At 46.5% G+C, this 21,715-nt stretch overlaps 1 protein-coding gene across 4 annotated transcripts in view; it reads left to right on the forward strand.

Moving 5' to 3' along the window:
- arhgap21a (Rho GTPase activating protein 21a) overlaps window positions 1–21,715 on the forward strand; it is a 75,516-nt gene that overhangs the window by 42,637 nt on the left and 11,164 nt on the right. For 3 of the 4 annotated variants that reach the window (XM_070986578.1, XM_070986577.1, XM_070986579.1), the window contains 10 exons: window positions 477–498; window positions 9,086–9,178; window positions 10,038–10,116; window positions 10,455–10,509; window positions 12,921–12,944; window positions 14,263–16,255; window positions 19,986–20,132; window positions 20,215–20,317; window positions 21,225–21,261; window positions 21,560–21,679. In XM_070986578.1, coding sequence (XP_070842679.1) covers window positions 477–498; window positions 9,086–9,178; window positions 10,038–10,116; window positions 10,455–10,509; window positions 12,921–12,944; window positions 14,263–16,255; window positions 19,986–20,132; window positions 20,215–20,317; window positions 21,225–21,261; window positions 21,560–21,679 — 2,673 coding nt within the window. The remainder of the gene's footprint in view (window positions 1–476; window positions 499–9,085; window positions 9,179–10,037; window positions 10,117–10,454; window positions 10,510–12,920; window positions 12,945–14,262; window positions 16,256–19,985; window positions 20,133–20,214; window positions 20,318–21,224; window positions 21,262–21,559; window positions 21,680–21,715) is intronic. The other variant, XM_070986576.1, reaches the window with a different exon arrangement.

Consider the following 21,715-nt stretch of genomic DNA (forward strand, 5'->3'; position numbering starts at 1 on the left):
ACAGATAAACGATGAGCGATGCGCTTTCACTTTTCACATTTGAATATAGCTTATTGATTACATGCTGTCATTGTAGCGCTCATAATAATCATAATAATAATAGTTGCTGCAGCCATTATATTTACTACGTTGCTGGAGTGATGTGTGTTGAAATTGGCCTGAGTTTGGCAGCTCATATTTCCACTTATTCTTTATTTATTTGCTTTTTTCTTATTGCTTGTAACTCGGTTTGGAGTGTTTTTGTTTGTTTTCATGAAACAAATAAAGAAGAAAAGTAATTAAAAGTTTCACGTTCCCAGAGCCCACGAAGACATTTAATGTGATGTATTTTATTTGTTTTTATTTACCACCTGATATACAGTAAAACAGTCTTTCAGCATGTATTTACGTGGTATTCAAGTTAACTTTGATGCATCTGCCTGAATATACAATAAATAATTCCTCATCTGACGTTTTCTTTGTGTCGTTTCTTCTAGGATGAAGAGAATGGCAGCCGAGGTAAGTGTTTTAAATGAGCTTTTTATTTGAGCATTACGTCGTCTTTAGAGATGCGCGCTGTGATCTGGGACCTCAGCTGCTGCAATAAGAACAAAAGGGAAACCATTTACTCTCAGCTATTGTTCAGTAACACCCCAGAGCAGGGAGCAAATTAAGATTGACAGTCCATTACTCTAATGTATGCTCACTTTTTAGCAACCCAGCCCCTTTAATAGCTTCAGGAAAGCACTGATTGGGCTCAGGAATGGTGCTGAAGTCAGAGTAAACAACATGTTGCAGGTGAGGCGGTCCTTCCTGCAGGCTGTCAGCAGACACTGTTTAAAGCTTCAGTCCTTCCTCTTCAGAGCGGCAGTCAGGGCTGCGCTGCTCGCTTGGCAACGCCTCAGCATTCCTCCCAGCATCCAGCTCGTCCTTCCAGTCCCTCAGTATTCAGCTCACGTCTGCAGCCCAGCATGAATGCAGGAGGCTTTCTGGGCTGCGCCTCATCAGAAACCTTCTCAGGCAGCCTGCGTCTCATGTCTGAAGCACAAAGCGCGTGGCTCAAAAAAACATGCCTGAGGAGCGAGCAGCAGCAGTGCGGTCCTGAAGAAATAATCCACTGCTTTTTTATTTAAATCCACTCGTGTGTTTTCAAGTGATGTAACGCAAAATGGATGTTCCATATACCCCAGTTTATGTGTCTAAGCTCAGCCTTTGGTAGATTTACTTTTTAAAAACAAACTCATAACATTTCTGGCAGAAGAACCGCGTTTTTTTTTTTTGTTTTTTTTTCTGCCTGTAATAAACAGGGGGAATATAATCATCATACGCTGTTTGTTTGGCTTGTAATGAACCCAGAGCTCTACCAGGTGTGAGTCAGAGAATTGTTATGGCCTTAGTGTGCAGTGAAAGTGAAGAGGAGGCCGAGCGCAGCACTTTGTGATGATTCTCACTCTTAAACGGCTCTCGACGGGAAATTGGGAGATTCCTGGAAGTGTCCCTCATCATCCGCCTTGGCCCTCGGTGTCAGATTCCTTGTGCGGCCCCCTCCCTCACCCGTTTTAACCCCTCCGCGTTCGCCCGCCTCATTCAACACAGGCCTGAAAACATTAAACAACACACGCACACGGGACCCCGCTGTGGCGAGAGGACACCCCGCAGGGAATCTGCACATTCTTACACTTTTATGAACCTGAATTCCTTTGTGTGACTCTGTGCCATTAAGTAGTATGCGCTAAGTGCATGACAGCCATTCATCGCTAAGCTCAGTAGATGATGAATAATGCCCCCCCCGTTACTGACAGGTAATAGGGTGTCACATCAGGGACGGCAGGAATTTCTCTGCAAGGCCGCAGCTGACGGCAGCAAAATTAATCCAGAATGAACATTTTAAATAGGAATAAGAATCAGATGATACCGTTAATGTAAACAATAAGTGTTTGGGAGAGGTGTTTTACATCTTAAACCTTTAGAAATCAGCTGTATTGTCTAAAAAAATACACTGCTTAAAGATGAAAATGGCAGTTTTTCTCATGAAAAGAGACCTACAGTACCTGAATACAGAGCTGGATTTGAGGACGATGAAACACTCAGATTTTTTAAAGTGTAGTTGTAGCTTTTCATGAAGTCACACACAGATCTGAGATAGAGACAGATCCGACAAAGCCAGCTGGAGCTCCGGCGTTAGAGCAGGTTGGCCATTGATTAAGGCTTTTCTTTTCAATCACCAGCTCCTGCCTAAAGGTCAAAGTGTCCAAACTGCTCCTGATGTGCAAAGACAAATATTGTACATCGTGTCCAAATGTAATTCAATGACTGCCTCTTATCCACAGCACTCCCAGTCTGATGCTTAACTTGATTAACTGTTTTTAAACACTCGTTTATTAGCTACACCTAATGCAGTCTAATGCAATAGTCCTGCAATAAATCCCAACTTTGTGGAGGCTATACAGTAGAATAAAAATGTCAGTATAATGTGCAAACTAGTAATGTATTCCTCAACTGAAAAGCCGTGGATTACAACCTGCAACACAACTACAAACTCTGCAGGTGGAGGTGTCGTGGATTTGAGGGTTGTCCATGTCGGCTCAAAGACATGAGATTGAAAGTTTGTCCTTGACCTCCTCTGCGTCGTGAAGCAGCATGTCGCCTGAGCCTGAGAGAACCGCCAACCAGCGCGATAAAAAGAAAGAGGCTCGACGTGTGTTTTCACTTTTAGACATTTGTCATTTCTTACTCACGCCTCTACAAATTGCTGCAATGTGACAGCCGAGCACACTGCCGGCATACGCCCTGAAGCATCATGGAAGAGCCATGCGAACGCGCAGGGTCTCACGCAGACCCAGACAGATAATAACAGCCCGAGCGCGTGGTCGTTTTGATAGTTCTTAAAAAGCGGCGTTCTGCCGTCGAGGCTGTGATGTTCGCTGCAGCCTCGCGGCCTCCCCGGCGCGCCGCGCTGCAGTTTATTTGCTTGACTCCGGGCCAGTGTGTGATGAGGCTGTTGGTGTTTGGAGTGGGGGGGCTCTGACCGCATGTTGACTAGCTGGGTGTTGCCGCTGGAAACACTTCAGACCTCCAGAAAACACACACACACACACACACACACACACACACTGACGGAGATACACAGATAAACAAATGCAAACACTGACATACAGTATGGAGGCGCATAGTGGAAACATGGACCCAGAGGAATGATGTGTGTGTTTGTGCGTGTGTGTGTGTCACGTATGGATCTGTTTATTTCCTCTCACAGCAGTTGTCTGCATACCAAGCGGCTGTTATCCCAAATCTTCCTCTCTATCTCACTTCCTCTCCTCTTCCCTCCCTCCTCTGCCTGTGCTTCACCCTTTCCTGTATCTCCGCCTCTCCTCGGCTGTGTATTTGAGCAAGTTTCTGAGGGGTAAAATCCGAATGAGGCGTTTCGTGCTGCGCTTATGAAGCCGCCGTAAGAGAAGCAGCGCGAGAAAAATTCACCATCTGTTCAAATATTTGTTTTTTTCGTTCATCGCGAAGCACTTTTCTCCGCAGATGCCGGCGTTATTTCGCTCTTTCTGTCAGATTTTGGTCCGTTCCCACAGAGTCTGCAGAGGGGACGTCCTGCAGCTCGAGCAAACAGAATTCCCCTTTATCCTCCAGCGAGCTTTTTAACGCTCCACCTTCTTTAACAAAGCTGCATCCAAAGCTTCGTCCTTCTCCTCTCTTCTCCCTCTCTGTGCTGCTAATTCTGCCCTTCGTCCCGTCTGTTTGCATCTTCCCCTGTTTTGTCACCATCGGGCCTCAAGATAAACTCTGCAAATCTAGATTAATTTAAGTGCGGATCACTGCAAGTCGATTTCCAGAGCAGTGTTTTGTACACAGAGTAATTCTAACACTGACAGCGTCTTTGTTATGAGATACACCCGCTAACATTAACATCAGAACTGAAGTCTGAAATGCTTTTTCAGGCAAATATCCAACTGCAGTTGACCCCCGCCTCGCATGGCACATCTTAGAGTGATGACTGGGGCAAATTTACTGCTTCAAAACTCTCAGTAATTTTATAAATGAAAGGTCAGACAGACACAAAAGCAGGCTCCTTATTTCTGGTTGGCAAATTTTGCTGAAATCTGTTGTAGCTCTCATGCTAATTAAGCTAACTTTAGCTCCAATCCCAAAACTCTCTGGTGAAATTTGCTGCGGTTGCTGGAGCGCGACTTGCACAAATCTGCTAACCTTTGCCTAAACTCTGATAGCGTAGCATCCAGGACGGCCCCCCACACAGCAGAGAAACACGGCAGAGCGAGTGTGCTGCTGTGAACGAGGCGTCTTAACCTGCAGCCCCACAGACTGACGTTGCTATTGTTAAAGATGTGCTGGTAATTAGCCGAACATGCTAACGAATGCAGCTGACGGAGCAGACAAACACCCAGTTGAATCCGTTCTTCTCCTTTTTGCTGTTGTGTTTCGGGTTTTTGGAAAGGCTAGAAAAAACAGACACCACCCTCCACACTCTGTTCTCGCCAGCTGGCTCGTTTGACACATTTCTTGAAGCGAGAGACAGTATTTTAGGCAAAAAAATCACCCCATCTGTTTCCAGATGTTTGTCACTTGTTCCCTCAGTTGAACTTAAACTCCCTCGGTAAATAGTTTGGCTTGTTTTACAAAACGAAAACAAAACACTGAATCAACTTTTTTTTTCTCTCTCGCTGTGGTCAGAGCGATGTCAGTACATATCCTCTTTCCCCTGGGTGGATTTCGGTATTTGGAATTCCTAGAAGAAAAAGTGATGGAAAATACGCCACCACCTTCCTGTGTGTGGTGGAAAAAACACCAGGTGTGTGTGTGTGTGTGTGTGTGTGTGTGTGTGTGTGTGTGTGTGTGTGTGTGTGTGTGTGTGTGTGTGTGTGTGTGTGTGTGTGTGTGTGTGTGTGTGTGAAGCTGTGATGAACAGACAGATGTGTGTGTCTGGGTCGGCCCGTTTCTCCCACATTAGGAATGTTGCAGTCGAGGAAGTGACTTATTTGAAAAGATGGCCGACCTCCAGGAGTGTGTTTCAAGCTGTTGTGGGTTGCACACTTTGAGTCCGTCTTACCTGAACGCACATATAGTCGGCGTGTGTTTGGCGGCCAGCATCGGTGGTGACGGGGGACCTGTCCATCTGAGACTGGCACCTTCAGAGCGTTTCTCCTCCGACAAGCTCTGTTGACGCACTTTGTGAGGATGTGCGTTCGTTAAGTATCCCGCGGAGGTCAGGACTGGGCCGCACAGGTGTCTCAGCAGAGTTTAAACTTTCAAAGCGGAGTTGTGTTTGGACTAGTTTGTGTGTGAACCGAACAGAGCGTTTTTCTTCGTGGGAATGGGAGCAACAAAGGCAGAATTACAGTATTTATTTTCACGATGGCTTCATCTGCTGTCTTTGAGCAGCCGCGCTTCTTTGAGCCGAGGTTTGAGAATGAAGCACGCTGTGCTTTTGAAGGAAGTCGGAGTTTATGTATTTATGTGAAGTGTGCTTGTGCTTTGACCTTCCTACACTATGGGGGAATACACTATGCCAGGATTATGTGCCTCCCATTTTCATATTTCTCTGCTGACATAGATAACCATCTAAACACATACACGGTCCTCCTCCTCCTCTGTGTTTGAAGTGTTCGGAAAGAAAAACACCTCTTCAGAGCGAAGCGAAGCAGCAGACTGCATTGGTTTCTGTGTATTTTGTACACTCGTGCATCTGTGTTTTGGTGTTTGTACATGTGAGAATGACACATGGTCCAGATGCAAAGAACAGCGTGTTGGTGGAGAGGTATTACACCAGGGTTAATGCAGTGAGCGGGCAGCGGGCCCAGCCCTCTGAAGAATAACATTATCTAACCCAAAACAACGGGGGAGCGGGGAGCTGGCCGACACAACCGGGCCCAGCTGTGCAGCCGGGGACCGCAGCCAAAACCAGAGCTCGCTGAGGCCAGAGAGCAGCTCTGACGCCCAGCCAGTGGACGGCCATAGACCGTTCATGGACCAGATGCATTAAGCCTGAAGTAAGGGAAGTAAAGGCCATATTTCTTGCTTCATATATAATGGGAATGTGGTTCACATGGAGGCATTTTCCTGATCTCAAAAGAGTAGCTGAGGTTACTCAACTCTCCTCTGTGCTGTGGACCAGCCAAAGTCGGTTTGAGGCAGGCTGATGTGTTTCATTAATCCACACGGTAGTTTATGCTTCGGTAAGACAGTTGGGAGCATTAAAAATATCCAAAGCTTTAGATTTCCACATTTAATCCTGTTCATCCAGCTGTGGGGCATGGAAACTTCCAGAATCCAATTTGTGCTGCAGAGTTGGAGCCCGGGATTGGGAATTTGCCTCGTGCACAGAGAGAGGGGGCGGAGGGGGGCGAGGCAGAGGAGCGTTTGTTGACGTCTGTACCTCCACCTCGGGTCAGCCGTGTCCTACATTGTGTCAGTGATGTTACACATTGATGCATCAGCGCGCTTCTGTCATCACGCTCACCGTGCTGCAGCGGAAATCTGTCATATGTTAAGTTTTTGTCATCCAGTCAGATGCCAAGTGTTGCCTCTAATGATTATACTCTGTTCCTCACTGAGAAACTGGAGTGATTTTAGGTGCTGCACTGCCTTCTGCTGGACCGAAAACAAGCCTACAGCTGTTGGCAGCATCCCAGTCAAAATTTGTAGAGCACAACCCTGATTCTAAAAAGGCTGTAACACTGTGTAAAACATGAATAATGCAAACAAAATGGGACAATTTGATAATTTTGCACGTGGAATTTGATAATATATGCACGTGGAAACAGTACAAAGACAATATATTTAATGTTTGAGCTCATCGGCTTCATTGATTTTTGGAAATATCTGCTTATTCTGAATTGAGTTGGGACAGGACCAACCAGTTGTGGAACGCTCCAAAAACACCTGTTTGGGACATTTAACAGGTAAACGGGCTCATTGGTAACAGGTGATAGCATCATGATTGGGAATGAAAGGAGCATCCTGGAAAGGCTCAGCCGTTCACAAGCGAGGATGGAGCGAGGTTCACCACTTTGTGAGCACATGATTGGATGAAGGAGAACACTTTGTGAATGAGCAGGTTGGAAATACACTTGAAAAGGACTTATTGGCTACAGCTGGTATCAAACCTGTGTTTTTTGTTTGTAGAAATATCTCTCTAGCAAACGTTTTGGTGATTACGTCTCTGTAACGTGCTCTGGTTATGTTGTTGATCTTAGATGCTGTCGTGTGTCAATCAGAAAATTGTTTGACATCATTTGCAGTACCATTTTCAGCCACAGGAGGGAGGCAGCAGAGCGTACAGGCAGATGCATTACTGTCATCACAAAAGGAAAAAGGACATCTGAGGTGACGTTCTTACATGACGACAGCTCGTACTGGAATCGCTTTCTTGTCCCAGAATACAGATGCAAGTTGACGTTATCCCGGGTTTCCAGCTTGATCGAGCTGATGATTAAAGAAACTCTACCCCCTCCTCACCTTTGAAGCTGCTCCTGAGCAACACTTTAAACCCACATCTGCTTCAGTCCAGCTGTTCAGGGCTCTGCAGAGCGTACATATGAAGTGGGGCGCTCGTGAAAAGAGCGTGAACACTCAGTCGGCGGTCCCCGAGGAAGGAGCAGCGCGACGCTCCGATGTTGCACTTCCTCACAGCCTGTGGGCTCAGAGAGGCAGCTGAGGCCAGCTGAGACTGAGGCTCCGAGAAAGACTGCACAACAACTGCACAGCAACACATCTCATACATGCATTTTAAATAAGTTGTTAGTGACTTGGTCTTAATTGGCTTGACTTCCCCCACCGGCTTGCCCCGCGCTTATCACACGACATGGCGTGCTGCCCCGTCCTCCGCCATGTGAAACCAAACTCCCTCGTGGCTCGTTCGCATGCGGCCTCGTCAGCATACACTGACCTCTCCACGCTGTCCCGTTCCCGCAGCTCAGGACACGTCTGACAGCTGAGTGGAGTCGATGGACGGGTGAGCTGAGGGACAGTGCACGAGGAAACGAGGAGGAATGAGTTTCCCTGTTTGTTGTTTCATAAAATCTTCCCTCAAATTAGCGACGAATTAGCTTAGAAATCCAGCATCCAAGGAGAGGGATGACAGACAATTAAAAGGCAGCTATTTTGATTATTGATTAATCAATTTAAAACATTTCTAGCTTCTCCCTTGTGAGGATTTGCTTTCTTTTTCTCCTTGTACAGTTAGTTGAATATCATTTTAATGGAGATGCCATTAAGTGTAAGTGTGAAGTTCAGCCTGAGTGTGTAGGTCCATGAGGTCAGACATGAGTGGATAAGTTTTTCTTTATAGTCCAAACATTAATAGTTGACAGATTAATTGGTGGTAAGTGTAACTGTTAGCTGAGTCAGGTGCTGTCAAACTCAGGCACAATGTGGAGGAAGAAGACACATAAAGGTCTGATCCTGTATGTTTCCTTTCAGCTATCTCGAAATGGTCAAAACGTCAATAAAGGCTCAATACAGAGAGGCATTGTTCCAAGTCCTCATTAGTCTCTTGCAGTCTTTTTGTTATCAATTAATCTGCTGACCGTTAATCATTTCACGTTTTGCTCAAAAGTGTCAGCAAATTCCGAAAAATGTCCCAAAATAATGGCGTTAGATATCAAATTCAGCTATTATGGAGTTATTATGTAAGACAAAGAAAAGCAGCAAATCCTCTCAGCTCTGAAAAATACAGAAATGAATTAAAAACAAACCACTGACCAAAATACCAGCACATTACTTTCCTGTTGATTATTCAATGAACTTATTAATCATTTCTGTTTCCTGTAGATGAAAGGTAAAAAATGACGTCATATTTCGGCGACGGTCGGCCATTTATTTGACTTAACAGCCAGAAAACCTGCTGCATTTGCATTGTTTGAGTGATGGAGGGAAATCTGCGTCCTGGGACACTAAGGTCATAATTCAAAAAGTGGAAAAAGCCTGCAGGACTGCAGACGACGTGTGCATCGATGTCACGGTGTTGCTGCCGCTGAGTTTCCAGATCCAGTGCAATGTGGCCTCATTCTGCTCCCGCTGCTGCTCTTCGCCGCCGTGTGACCAATCGCCTCGGCGCTTGTGCTCTCTCTCTCGTTGCCAGGGAGACAGAGGAACCGTCTGGAGCCAATGGACACCATTTTCGTCAAGCAAGTGAAGGAGGGAGGCCCCGCCCACGGAGCTGGACTCTGTACAGGTACACACACAAACACACACCTAACACGCGCACACACACACACACACACACACACGCGGTCTGAGGAAATCACAGCGCTGCCTCTGATAAGCGGCAGATCTCATGATTAACTCTGCCTGTCTCACATCTGACCTCAAAGCGCCATTTGATGCCAAGATTTCTTCACGTTTGCGCTGTATTCCACTTCCTCGTAACCCGCCAGGCAAAACAGATCCCAGTTACAAAATAACAGATGGCTCCTTTGTGGGAGGTTGAACAAAGTGTAATGTGCACACTGTTATTCCAGCCTTCCCTTCGTTCTCTGTCGCTTTCTTTTTTCTCCCATTAATGGCCCGATCGTTTCTAATTTTAAGCAGCGAGGATAAAAATACTTTAACAAACTCCTCTGTGGTGAAAAAGCGAAGCCGCTCTTTCCAGTTTCCCTGAAACGGAGGCGACGGCTGAAGCTCCGCTCCATGTGCCGTCAGCATTATCGCCAAGTCGGCGTACAGGAAATGTTAAGTTGCCTGGACAGGACTTCGAATCTGTCTGCTTTTATCTACTGGCTCTCCTCTCCTGGGACGGGGGAGTGCAGTGTTTTCCCACAATTATCCAGTTTCTCTCCTGAGCTCTCTTCCTGTAAGATCTTCAGAAAACCTGAATGGGGATGGATCCTGACAAGAGGCCCTTCAAATAAACAGCCATTGGTATTCTCCTTTTGATCTAAACGCGGGTGTTTGTGCTGGAAGGAGCTGGTTTTTCTTGGTCAATGACCGTATTGGCTGATCAGTTTTCTGAGCAGCTGAGTGCAGAGTTTATCTGTCATGTTGCTGTTTGCTGTAAACAGCAGGTTTGTGATCTGTTGTCTTACTCTGTCCAGGGGACCGGATAGTGAAGGTGAATGGAGAGAGCATCATTGGGAAGACCTACTCGCAAGTCATAGCCTTGATCCAGAACAGGTGAGACCGCTGTGAACTCATTTTACGCTTCATTTTAAGGGAAACACTTAGAGTGAACGACCCTCAGAGCAGTTTCTGCCTGAGACTGAGACAGAGTCATTGGGAAACCTTTGAGGAAAAGCATTTCCAGAGAATTTCCTTATCGCTGACAAGCACACGTGCAGCACTCATTCACACTTCATTAAAGTGCAGCTCTGAAAGGTTAGACTTCACGAGTAACGCTTGTTCTCTTGAGATGTGCCACGTTTACACAGTCCGAGGCCCGTGTTGTAACAGCCTCTCTTTCTCTCACATCCACCCTCGTCCTCTCTCGTCCCCCTCGCCCTCGCTTCCCTCAGCGATGCCTCACTGGAACTCTGTGTGATGCCAAAGGATGAGGACATTTTGCAGCTGGTAAGCATTCATTCATCAGTAAATATCACAAGCGTGCTTGAAAATTGACTTTTTTTTGTTGTTGATATAGTGGCCATTGATGCGTAGAAGATTTGTGATGATTTCCAGAGTACCAGAACCAAGTGTAGTCTTAATCTTGGCTGTGTTGTCTTTCTTTGACCCCTGCGTGCCCTGGAAATTTTAAAATTCAGTTTCTGGTTTTATGGAGAGTAAATGGTGAAGCTACTTTTCTGTGAGAATCTCTTTTGGTCTCCTGTTGTGGAAAGTTTGTAGTACCTGGAAAAGTACCAGGAACCGAAGGTGAGCCGAGCAGAGCTGCACCATGCAGTGGAAACCAGGCTGAGGGCGTGCTGCAGCACGCCGGTGTTCACCAAGGAATAGCTCCAGCATCTTACGCCCCCGAAAACCACAAATCGTCACGTTTGCATTTCTTTTTTGTGAGCAACAAACAATATACTGTCCAGTGTTTTAAATGGATTAGCTTTCTGAGGCAGGTTAGCTGTTTTCCTCATGTTTCCAGGCTTTATGCAAACTATGGTTGAACTTACTTTTACACATGGTGCGTTCTTGTTTCCATTTCCTGTGACAGTTGCTGGATACTTAAGAATGATGGAAAAGAGGAAGAAATCATGGTTTGAATTAAAATAACTTCACACAGGAAACAAACCTTTTCCTAACCTTTACCCTTAAGTAGGTGTTGGGCCTGAACCTAACTGTCATTCTTTAACAGCAGTAACATGATGTGAAACAAAGCAAAATGCAGGTGTGAACGGTGCACCGATGAACAAGCTCCACATGTTCTCGGGCACCGTGTTCTTGGCTCCTGACGTACCTCCTTTATGCTAAGCTAAGCTAAGTTAAGATAAACACATCCTGACTGAGTGAGTGAGGATATTTCCCAAAATGTGAAACTCGTGACACTTGAGAGAAAGCATCGACAAACTGTCCAGACAGTATTTTAGCTAACGTGGTCACAGCGCGGCCTGATATTTAGAGTCACATGATCAGACCCGAGTGGATTCAAGGTTAGTCTGTCCAACCGCCTGCTCATCCTGCCATTGTAGCAACAGTGACTGTCTTGTGTCAGTGATGCGAGCAGCCTGCATCGTTCAGGCTCCAGAACCCCACAGATGATAAAACGGCACCAGTCCACGTCAAACCAGCCGCCACACGTTATTCACCTCCATTTGGGAAACTCTGTCTCGGAGCGGAGAACTGAGTCAGATCCCACCGCGTCGCTAAATTCCACACATAGCTTGCTAACTTGGCCGCAGCTCACCAAAAGCCACAGAAACTTGCTTTTGGCATTTTGGAATGAGTCTGAACGCTCACAAGGCTGAGGGATTCAAATGAAGCAATTAGCTGTTTCTCCCCGTGGAGGAAAACACGAGTCCAAATTAAAGTCATGTCTCTTAAAAATCTACCTGCTGTAGACAGATCAGCACCTCTGCATCGAAGTGCAGTTAAGGATAGCAATTTAAATGTCTGTGTAGGATTTGATGTGTATACAAGAGGAACGATTTTGGACAGTTTTAGTGCTACTGCTCTTGAAAAAATGCATACTAAGAATACATCAGCCGTCTGCAACGTGGCATTATTTCAGTATTTATTATGATTTTTCAGAATGAGAGAATCCGTCCGTGTTGTTTTGATGGTGGTGAACGTCGGAGGCACATGGCGCCGTCTGCAGATGAATCTATGCCTGTTTGTAAATGTGTTCATGTTTGTCTGTTTGGTGTTTTGGGAGACATCGAGCCCACTCACTACCGGAGGGAGTGCAGCTGCAGTCAGCTGACTCCTCTCAGCTCACTGTTTACAGCAGCGAGTGAGGGAGGAAGCGAGTGCAGATCGGGCAAGCGTTCTGTTATGCTCACCCAGAAGTGAACATATGACAGAGCGGCGTCTGAACAGATGAGCGCGAGGCTGTCAGAGGAGGAGAAGAAGAAGGAGGCTAGTAGAGAGAGATAGGCTGAAATGCTTGAGAAGCCAGAGAGGGGGAGGGGAGGTACCACAGCGAGCAGGTGAGAGTGACAGAGCAAAGGAAAGCAATGCTGAGCATGTTGGGAGACGGAGAGAGAGGCAGCAGAATATGTTTGTCAGTGTATTTTAACAGCAGCTGTGTTGTGGGTAAGAGGGGGAAATAATGGGGATGAACAGCACCTCAGAAGATACTCAGGTCTAAGGAGACCAACACAGCTGAACTTCACCTCTCTTCTCCTTCTTTCTTCTTGTTCCTCTCCGACTGTGATGCCTCAGCTCAGCGTCCCCACAGCGGAATGTATTTTTAGCCTTTGCTGAAGTCAGACAAGCCGCCCGCCTCACCTCCATCGTTGCCTCTCGTTTCTCTGTGCTCACCTGTTTACTTCTCTTTTTTCCTCTCTGCTTGCCCTTCTCTAACCTGTGGACTGCAGTTTTCCAGGGATATCACTGCTCTGGTAAGAAGGGAAACTAATCTAACTAATAACTGTCCTTTAAGCTGTCTTTCCTGATGATTCGCAGCTCTTTTGACACCACCTTTAAAGCTTGCATTTGCACATGTAGAATCTGGTAAGCACCTAAAACCCTTAATATACCTCCCCTCCTTTGGAAAAACAGTGCTCTGTGTTTATATGTCAGCAGACTTCAAACATTTTGCTCTGTACTTTCCTTATTCAGGAAATTGGTTTCTGTTTAACTGTATGAGTTATGCAAATCCAGAGGGAGGCGCCAAGCAGCTGGCCCACTGCAGCTGTGGTTTGTGCAATTGTAACCTGACACCTCAGGTAGAGTCATATCGATATAAAGTCCAACACCACAGCTCTCCTCTTTTCATTTTCTCAAGAGCTTGTGGACTGAAGGGAAAAGGGAATATAATCGGTTCGATATGCAACCAGGAGCTTTTTTCTCCTAAGCCGTGCGTGGTGGTCGTTCACTGGAGAGTGCTCAGGCTTATCGGTAGCCAGATTTGAGTGTTTTTCTTCAGGTTTTATCAAAGAGGGTACCTTAGTTGCTACAATGACAGTACAGTTGTGGAGCCATGCTGACAGAAGTAGCATTAGCTGGCAACAGCAGACAGAGGCGTCCCCCTTTCGCCCTCTCTTCATGCCTGAGGGCACACTCGCCAGTACCAAAGGTGGGTAAGCCCCTGCCAGCTTAATCCTCACTCCTGGCTCTGTGGTGTTATTCTGGACTTTCCAGCCTTCTTTCTCCACTCATTTGCCTCTCTGGCTATCCCTCGTTTCCCACTCTTCCGCGTCCATTGCATCTCTGTGTAGTTGATTTCTATCGTGGCACGCTGTAACATTTGTTTGCAGTCTTTAGGAAATGATTGAGAAGCTGCCAACAAAGTGATAGTTGTGTTTGGTTTGGTGAAATAGTACTGGAGCGCTATGTCTACTTTTAGCATCATGCTGTTGTTTTGTTGTTATAGACAGGCTGAATCCAGCTGTCTATCAATCATTTACAGTCCTCTGAGGGAATGCAGTAATAGTAAAAGTAAAGTTTGTCGTGCTGAAGACTGATGCTGTAGCTCTAGCGGCAGAGGAGGATGAAGGTCATAGGTGTGATATGGCAGTAATGTTGTCACCTAGTGATAGAAGAGGTTGCCACAAAAGTCAGTAGTATTTCCGCAGGCAGGTCTGAAGTGCTCCCTGATCTGATCTCTTTTTAAGGACAGTCTAATGTATCCTGCTCTCCTGGGGTTTAATGTGATCTATTTTAGCACTCCAACCTCTCAGCAACCAAAGTGACATAATGTCCTATAATCTCTTGCAGGCGTATTCCCAGGATGCATACCTCAAAGGAAATGAGGCGTACAGCGGAAATGCCCAGAACATCCCTGAGCCCCCTCCCATCTGCTACCCTCGGATAGAGGTTAAAGCTGTGGGCATGGCTCAGACATCAGAGCCTGCCACGGTCAGCGAGACCCCCCGAGGGCCGGCTCAGGGACCCGGAAGACGAGGAGGGGCCACAGAAAAGAGCTACCGGGTGGAAATCCCTGTTCCGCCATCTCCTCCATCCCAGCAGACGTCGAAGTCTCAGACGGTGGTGTGTGTCTGTAATGAGAATGTGAGGACCGTGGCCATGCCTCTCGATCCAGTTGACAGGGGGTCCCGACTGGCTCGGGCTGGACCCAGCCACAGGACAGAGGAAAACCGGTACAGTCCTTCAGCGGATTCCGGCTCAGCCAGACCCAGACCCCTTATTTCCTCAGTACCTGGGGGTGCACAGTTGCAGTACCCCTCTTCCCATCCCACAGAAACCCCGGTTTACTCCCCTTCCTCAAGTTCTAGACCTGGCCCCACCTATCCTGACACGTTATCTCCACCCGTACGGGCCCCTCTCAGCTCTGCCTCACCAGACACGTTCTCCACTGCCATCTCGCCCAGCGCCAACCACTACTCACCCTCTCCCACAGCCCCCTCCACCTCTCCACACCAGAACATTGACTGGAAGAACTACACCACCTATAAGGACTATATTGACGCCAAGAGGCTGCACACATATGGCTGCCGCACCATCCAGGAGCGCTTGGACAGCTTGCGTGCGGCGGCCAATTCCAGCTCTGCTTATGCCCAGCAACGCACACCACCTCCTCCTAGCACCAGTCAAAGAGGGGCACTGAGCTCCCAGATCAGACGGAGAAGCACCTCCAATGACCGCGGAGTAGACGCAAGTAGCCAGGGTACTGCAGTGACTCCATTACGTAGCGTCTCCCAGGAGAGGCTTGGAGGTGGAGCAGAGAGGACAATACCAGTCCGGAATTGGCCTCGGAGTGCTTCTGAGGATGCTCTGCCTTTTTCCACCCCCACAGGAGTCACCAAACCCAGGGCACGATCTTGTGACTATCTGGGGCAGCAGTCTGGAGAGCCAGGTGGGGCTGTCTTTGGAGACAGGGCAGGGTTGGAGGACAGGCTGCTGCTGTCCCGGGGAGAGGAAGCCAGAGCTAGCAGGCAGGGAGCAGGCCTCAGAGCTTTACCTCATCTGAACAGGAGTCTCACTGGACAGCAGGAAGAAGGGCGGGGTGGTGGATTATTCAGCTCGCCTTTAGCTGCTCCCGTGTTTACTAAAGGTACGTCGGATTCTGTATTAACATCAAGGACAGACGGTGTCATTATGAGACCATCACGTCTGCCTGTCAAAAACTCCATCTTGGACCCTTCACCTGCCTTATCCTCCATTAAAACCACAGATACTCTTAAAGACCAAAGAGCTAACATCATGGGCAACCACCTGGGCTACCCCACCCCTCTGCACCTGCAGCTCAGAGGCAGGGCCGACAGTCTGAAAATGGAGAGCAGGTCAGAGGCTGGGTTGGCAGCCAGGTCCTCCTCTTGCTCTGGTCCTTCCTCTAAACTGCCCGTGCAGAGACAGCTGCAAAGTGTAGCTGCTGCCTCTTCTCCTGGTTCCTCCATCACAAATGGAGCTGTGACTCAAAAGCCAAAAGCCAACGCCCCCGTAAGGACTAATGGCGGTCTTGCAGAGGGCGTAGAAGGACCGGATGCAACAGTTGTTGTTCTAAGAAGGGACAAAAACTCTGCACCTCCCCACATTCGCCCTCCGTCGTATGTACTAGCTGTTAATGACAACCAGAGAGGAGTGACTAATAAGTCGCCGCCATTGGTGAAGGCAGGCTCTGCAGATGGAGCTATGTGCTGGAGGTCTAATGACAGCTGTAGGGACATGCATCTAAGACGGCTTGGAGACACACGGCAAAAGTCTGGCTCCAACAACTTGGACGACTCCCTGGATTCAATCCCCTTCATAGGTAAGACAGCACTCATCTCTGTACCACCTTCCTTCTGAACTCGTCTTGTTTCTATAGCAACAGCAGCGACAGTTTAGTCCTGTGAAAAAAATGACACAGCATGTGTTTGTGAGTGGAAAAGTATGTTTATGCATGAAAGTATGGCAGACTCAGACAATTTGTACTAAATTCACACCATGTTTTTAATGGAGATTTAGCCTACGATGCTAAATACTGAATGTTCTGGCATACCCAGTCAGGGCCGGGCTTTGAACCGTGATCACTCTCAGGAATCAGGAAATTTTAGACTGTGTTTTACTTCGGGAAAGCCCGTGTTTGACAATAGGACACTGCATCAAGACGTTTTCATAGGCGAGATAATATTTCCATTGTGAAGGTCTATCTGGGGTTTTACATTCTCTGATACCTCAAACATTCATGAGAGAATAACTCAGCAGCAGTTGCAAAGGAGAGGGCGTGTGTCCTTACACTGTATATACACAGCATGTTGGAGGCAGTTAGGGTACCTTTAATATGCTATTTTCTTCATGCATGGTTGAACTGGTGGGATTTTGTGTACACAGGGTAGTGTATACTCTGAGTTGCATCCATGTTTTAATGTGGCCTCTGCAGTATTTCTGTCCAATATTAGCCATGTGGGGACATATTTTCAATATCTCACTGTTACTTTACAAAATCTCGATGGGAGCCGGATTTTAAAAATAGAAAATCAGAAGCTGCCTTCTATGTCAGGAGTTGAGGATTGAGCCATAAAAATGCATCGCAAATCAAGTGTAAGCCTGTCCATTGTTGCCCTATTCATCGCCCTCAAAGGAAGTCGACTGTGTCCACATGTCATTATGAATATACTGTGAACCATCAGAAGCAGTGGGAGGGTTATCTCTAACAGGAAATACTGCACCCTGGGAGTTTTGTTGCTTGTTAGAATAGTAAAAAAAACAACAAACCTGTTTAATTCAGTGTGCTGCCAGTGAAACCACGTGTCCCAGTTCATGTAGGCAGAGTCATTTAAAGTGCACTGTACATTACTCAAGTTACAGTCACAGCAGATTGTGTTATGTAGGTAGTTAAATGCTAGAAGAAATTGGTTTCTTGTGGCATTTGGAGGTCAGGATGACATAGTCGGTTGTGTGATTATGTGACAGAGCGACACTGTACTGCAGGCGACCATGACGTACAGTACTCACACCACCCTTTGGCATCTGAGTAGGGCAGCATAAGAGTATATAGTCTTTAGGTGCGCACACACACACACACACACACACACACATCAGTACACCCCCCACCCACTCCCTGAAATGTCTCATATTTCCCCCAGTGTTGTACAGCAAGAGAAACCCAAGAATGTCGTCCTAATGGACTGTGACATAACAGAGAAATAAGAGCATTCCTGCAGCAATCTGCTTCATTTAGATTTCATAGTCCAGCTCCAAACAATAAGTGGAACGACTGCTGTGCATTAGGCGTCTGCCAAACATTTTGCACTGCGAACAGAGCGCAGCTGGTGCTGCTGAAATACATGCAAAATGTCACGTCCCCCCTTGTTTATCGTGAGGAGAAATCCTCGCTGCTTCTCTGAAAAGACTCGTGTCACAGTGAAACTGAGGTCTGCGTTGAAGTCGTTACAAATTTTATTTTGTGTGTCCTTTCACAACTCTGCCAACTTATCAGTTGACATAACTTCACAAGCTCGAACTTGACCTTGCATCCTCGGTTGTGTTGTCATTGGTGACTCATCACTGACCAATGGGAGCAGCTCTTGTGCTTCTTGGTGCCCCAGAACCTGCAGGGGTTAATCACATCCTGTTCCCGCACCATTTCTCACTGTTTGCTCCCTTTTTAGTTCACTGCATTTAGATCTAGATTAGATTGAGATTTTTGGAAATACCTGTATTGCAGAGATGAGAGGATATCACTCTCATGTCTGTATGCTAAATATAGAGTAACCGTCATTAGCAGGGTAGCTTAGCATGGCATGTAGACTGGAACCAAGAGGAAATAGCTAGCCTCGCTCTGTCCACAGGTAGAAAAATCCACCTAACAGCACATCTGAAGCCACGTTTCCACCAAGCAGCCTCATTCAGTTCAGCTGCTTTGCGCATTATAAAGACTTGTTGTGGATGGTGCCAATAAAACCACTCCTTTCCATCCCTCGTAATAAACGGTCACTGAACTTGTAAAAGTAGCGTAGCTCAATACTTTGACGTGACGGCGAGTGAGACCGTCTAGCAGCATGCTGTCAATCTGGAGTAGATCTACAGTAGAGATTAAAGTGTGTCACCTCATCAAATGCTGCAGCTTCTCCAGACCAAGAAGGGGGTCTGCCCCGAAGCCCCAGTAACAGCCCCGCCTGCATTTAATGTATCTGTCTGCGGTGGATACGTGACCAGATCTGTGCATGCAGGTGCATGCAGGTATGGGGTACATATGGGTTTCAGGAGTACTATATGCAGTGTTTGGTTAAAATGCAGGCTGAAGCTCACCAATTAACATACCAAGCAAAAAATGTGAGAGTGTAAGTGTGAAAGTGAGACGTTGTGCATTTATATACCGCGCTCTTTCGTGGCACATTGACTTTTTGTCACCGCTGGCTGCCTGGCGCCGACACACTAACTAACGAATGCCAGAAAGTCATCTAAGAAATAGTCCAGCGCATAGTTTGGATTTTGTTACCTTTGGGCTGAACCAGGCCAGCTGTTTCCAGTCTTTACGCTAAAGGAAAAAAGCAAACAAGCAATTTCCCAAAAACATGTATCTGTCTGTAGAGATCTGCATCTTCTGCTCAAAGCTAAGTCGATCTTGATGTCTACAACTGACATCCCCTGAAAAACAAATCGTAATTTTACGTGTCAGCCATCAGTGACTGCCGCCGTCTTCCCAGAAACAGGATTGCAGGTCTGTAAACAAGTGATTAAATGAAATGGGCATCTGCCTGGCTTGGCAGAAATGAGGTTTGTAGTGTCATGGGAGATGTTTTCGAGGTTTGAGGAGAGAGATTTCACAGCAGCGGTCTGCACGCAGCAGATCAGATGTTTCATATTAAGCGGTGCCATTGAAAGTCAAAGAGTTGCTTCCATGCATTGGGAGGAATTTAATCATTCAGATCTGCTTTGACGGCTGTGTGAATGCACTGTGGGCTCTCCGTGCGGTTTAACTAACAGTTGCATTTCGTGAGATTAATTTATGACTATTATAATTTGAAAAGTTCAGCCTTCATTTGGTTGCACCTGCATCACCACAGTCACAGATATGATTCACTTCTGGACGTGTTTGTTCGTCATACGCGTCTCTTCATTTGCTTTTAGGGCTCGCCGTCTTGCTGATACTGTATATCAGACATTATGACACAGTCCTGTCAGAGGTGATGTAACGTTAGCTGACTGCCCTGCTTATGTGTGTTTAAAAGGAAAGGTGTGCACCAGGTTATCGAAACACCTGTCTGCTGGGTGACATAAAGCCCTCATCACAGCGTTTTATTGCCGTCTGCTGAAACGTTTACTCAGGCCGAGATAGCAGAGGTGAAATTGACATTGTTTTTGCATCATTTGATATACAATGTTATATTACCTAGTACAGCTGAACTTTTAGCTTGTGTAGGAGTTTAGCCGGAGCTGTTAATGTTACTCCGGCTCAGCAAACGCTGTTCGGCAGAGGAGTTTAGCTAAGCGTCCGTTCTAATGCTCAGTGTTTTCTTTCCCTGCGACTGAAGTCCTCTTGTTTGCGTCCTCAGATGAACCATCTAGTCCCAGTACCGACCAGGACAGCACACACATTCCTGCCTCTGCTGTCATATCTGGAGCGCCCATCATCACCACCATCCCGCCCAGCCCCACTTCTCCGTCCCCTCTCATTCGACGCCAGCTGTCACACGACCAAGGTATTGTCACGTTACAGCAGCGAATTAATAACTGCCACTGTTCTGAACAGCTGCAAATAATTGTTTAACCCTCTCTTAATAGATTCTCTCCGTCTTACAATTATTGAGTCAGATTCTGGTACTAAAACGGAGCGGTCCAAGTCGTACGACGAAGGCCTGGATAACTACCGGGAAGAGAGCAGAGGGTGAGTTATGCCCACAACATGCCACACAGGAGCAAACAGGAACAGGTTGTTTGAAGTCACGTGACGTTAAATTCAGATTGAGGGCAGGAAGTGAAAACCACAATGGACGAGAACTAAAGCTTTGCTGCTATTGAGACAGCAGATAGAACAAATCTTCAAGCTTTCATGACTTGTCAGTGGTTGGTCCACGACCTCGGTACCAAAGTGCTCCGGGATGACTGTTGTTTCGTCAGGGTGCGTAGCTGTTATTTTCCTGTGGTGTAACCTAGCAACAAACATTCAGCGCCACAGTCCTGAACGTTGATGTTTACCTTATGGGTGTTTTCAAGGTTAACCACCTGCAAAGGTCCAGCGAAACGCCACTAAAGACGTGGATCATCATGAAACATGACAAGGTGTTTTATTTACGTTCACCTGTCTGTGAAACTGTTTAACAAGTGTTCATTCTGTTGTTTGTAGCTATTACTTTAAATCTATCACCATATCTTTAAAATAATGGCTAATATTACACAATTTCAACCATTATCAGACTCAGCTCCTCCAGACAGCTAACAAGCCATTTTACTTTTGGTACTGCATAAAAGCTCCTTTTTTTGATTTGAGCAACTGTAAACAATGCAAAACAGTGTGTTTTGAGTGTGTGTCATAGAGCCTCCCATGCAAAAAAAAATCACTTCCTGCCCTCCACTGCAGTCAGAGTCACGTGACGTCATCTGCAAACAACCTATTAAGGATTGATGGGGGAAATTGGAAAAAGTAATGAGTAATTATAATATCTGTGGTTTTAAATATTTGTTTTAATGAATCTCTTTTCCAGAACAAAACCTGTATTTCAAACGTTTTTGTGATCCTGCAGCTTCTCTCGCTCACTCTTTCTCTATCGTAACACTTTTTCTCTGTCATCCAGGCGGTCTTTAATACCTGGGCTGAAAAGTCTTAGGAAGGTGAGTCCACACTCGTATCAAAGGTGTGCTCGGTGCCAGCTGTGCTCACCTGCCGCACGACTGGTTTATCTGCATTTCCTATTTAAAGGTTTATCAGCTCATTAGTTCACACCCAGGAGATAAAACATGAATCTACTATGAAAAGTAGGGACGTCAGTAAAAGCAACATCAGGCTTATCTGGTAAATAATTGAGTGTGTTTCTGTGCTAACTTTATGTCCTGGTGCTGGTCTGACAGCTGGACATTGGAACCAATAATAATGACGTCAGCGTTACGGTATTTTTCTTATCTGTCGCAGGCTGTGGACAGGTCGTCCGAAGATTCGGGCTCCAGGAGAGACTCTTCATCAGACGTCTTCTGTGACGCCACCAAAGAGGGTCTGCTGCATTTCAAGCAGCTCAGCGCAGAGAAGGGCAAGGTGTGGACTGACTCTAGATGCGTAACCATGGCATTG

This window comes from Chaetodon trifascialis, chromosome 18 (genome assembly GCF_039877785.1).
Source record: "Chaetodon trifascialis isolate fChaTrf1 chromosome 18, fChaTrf1.hap1, whole genome shotgun sequence".
In the NCBI taxonomy this organism is placed as follows: domain Eukaryota; kingdom Metazoa; phylum Chordata; class Actinopteri; order Chaetodontiformes; family Chaetodontidae; genus Chaetodon; species Chaetodon trifascialis.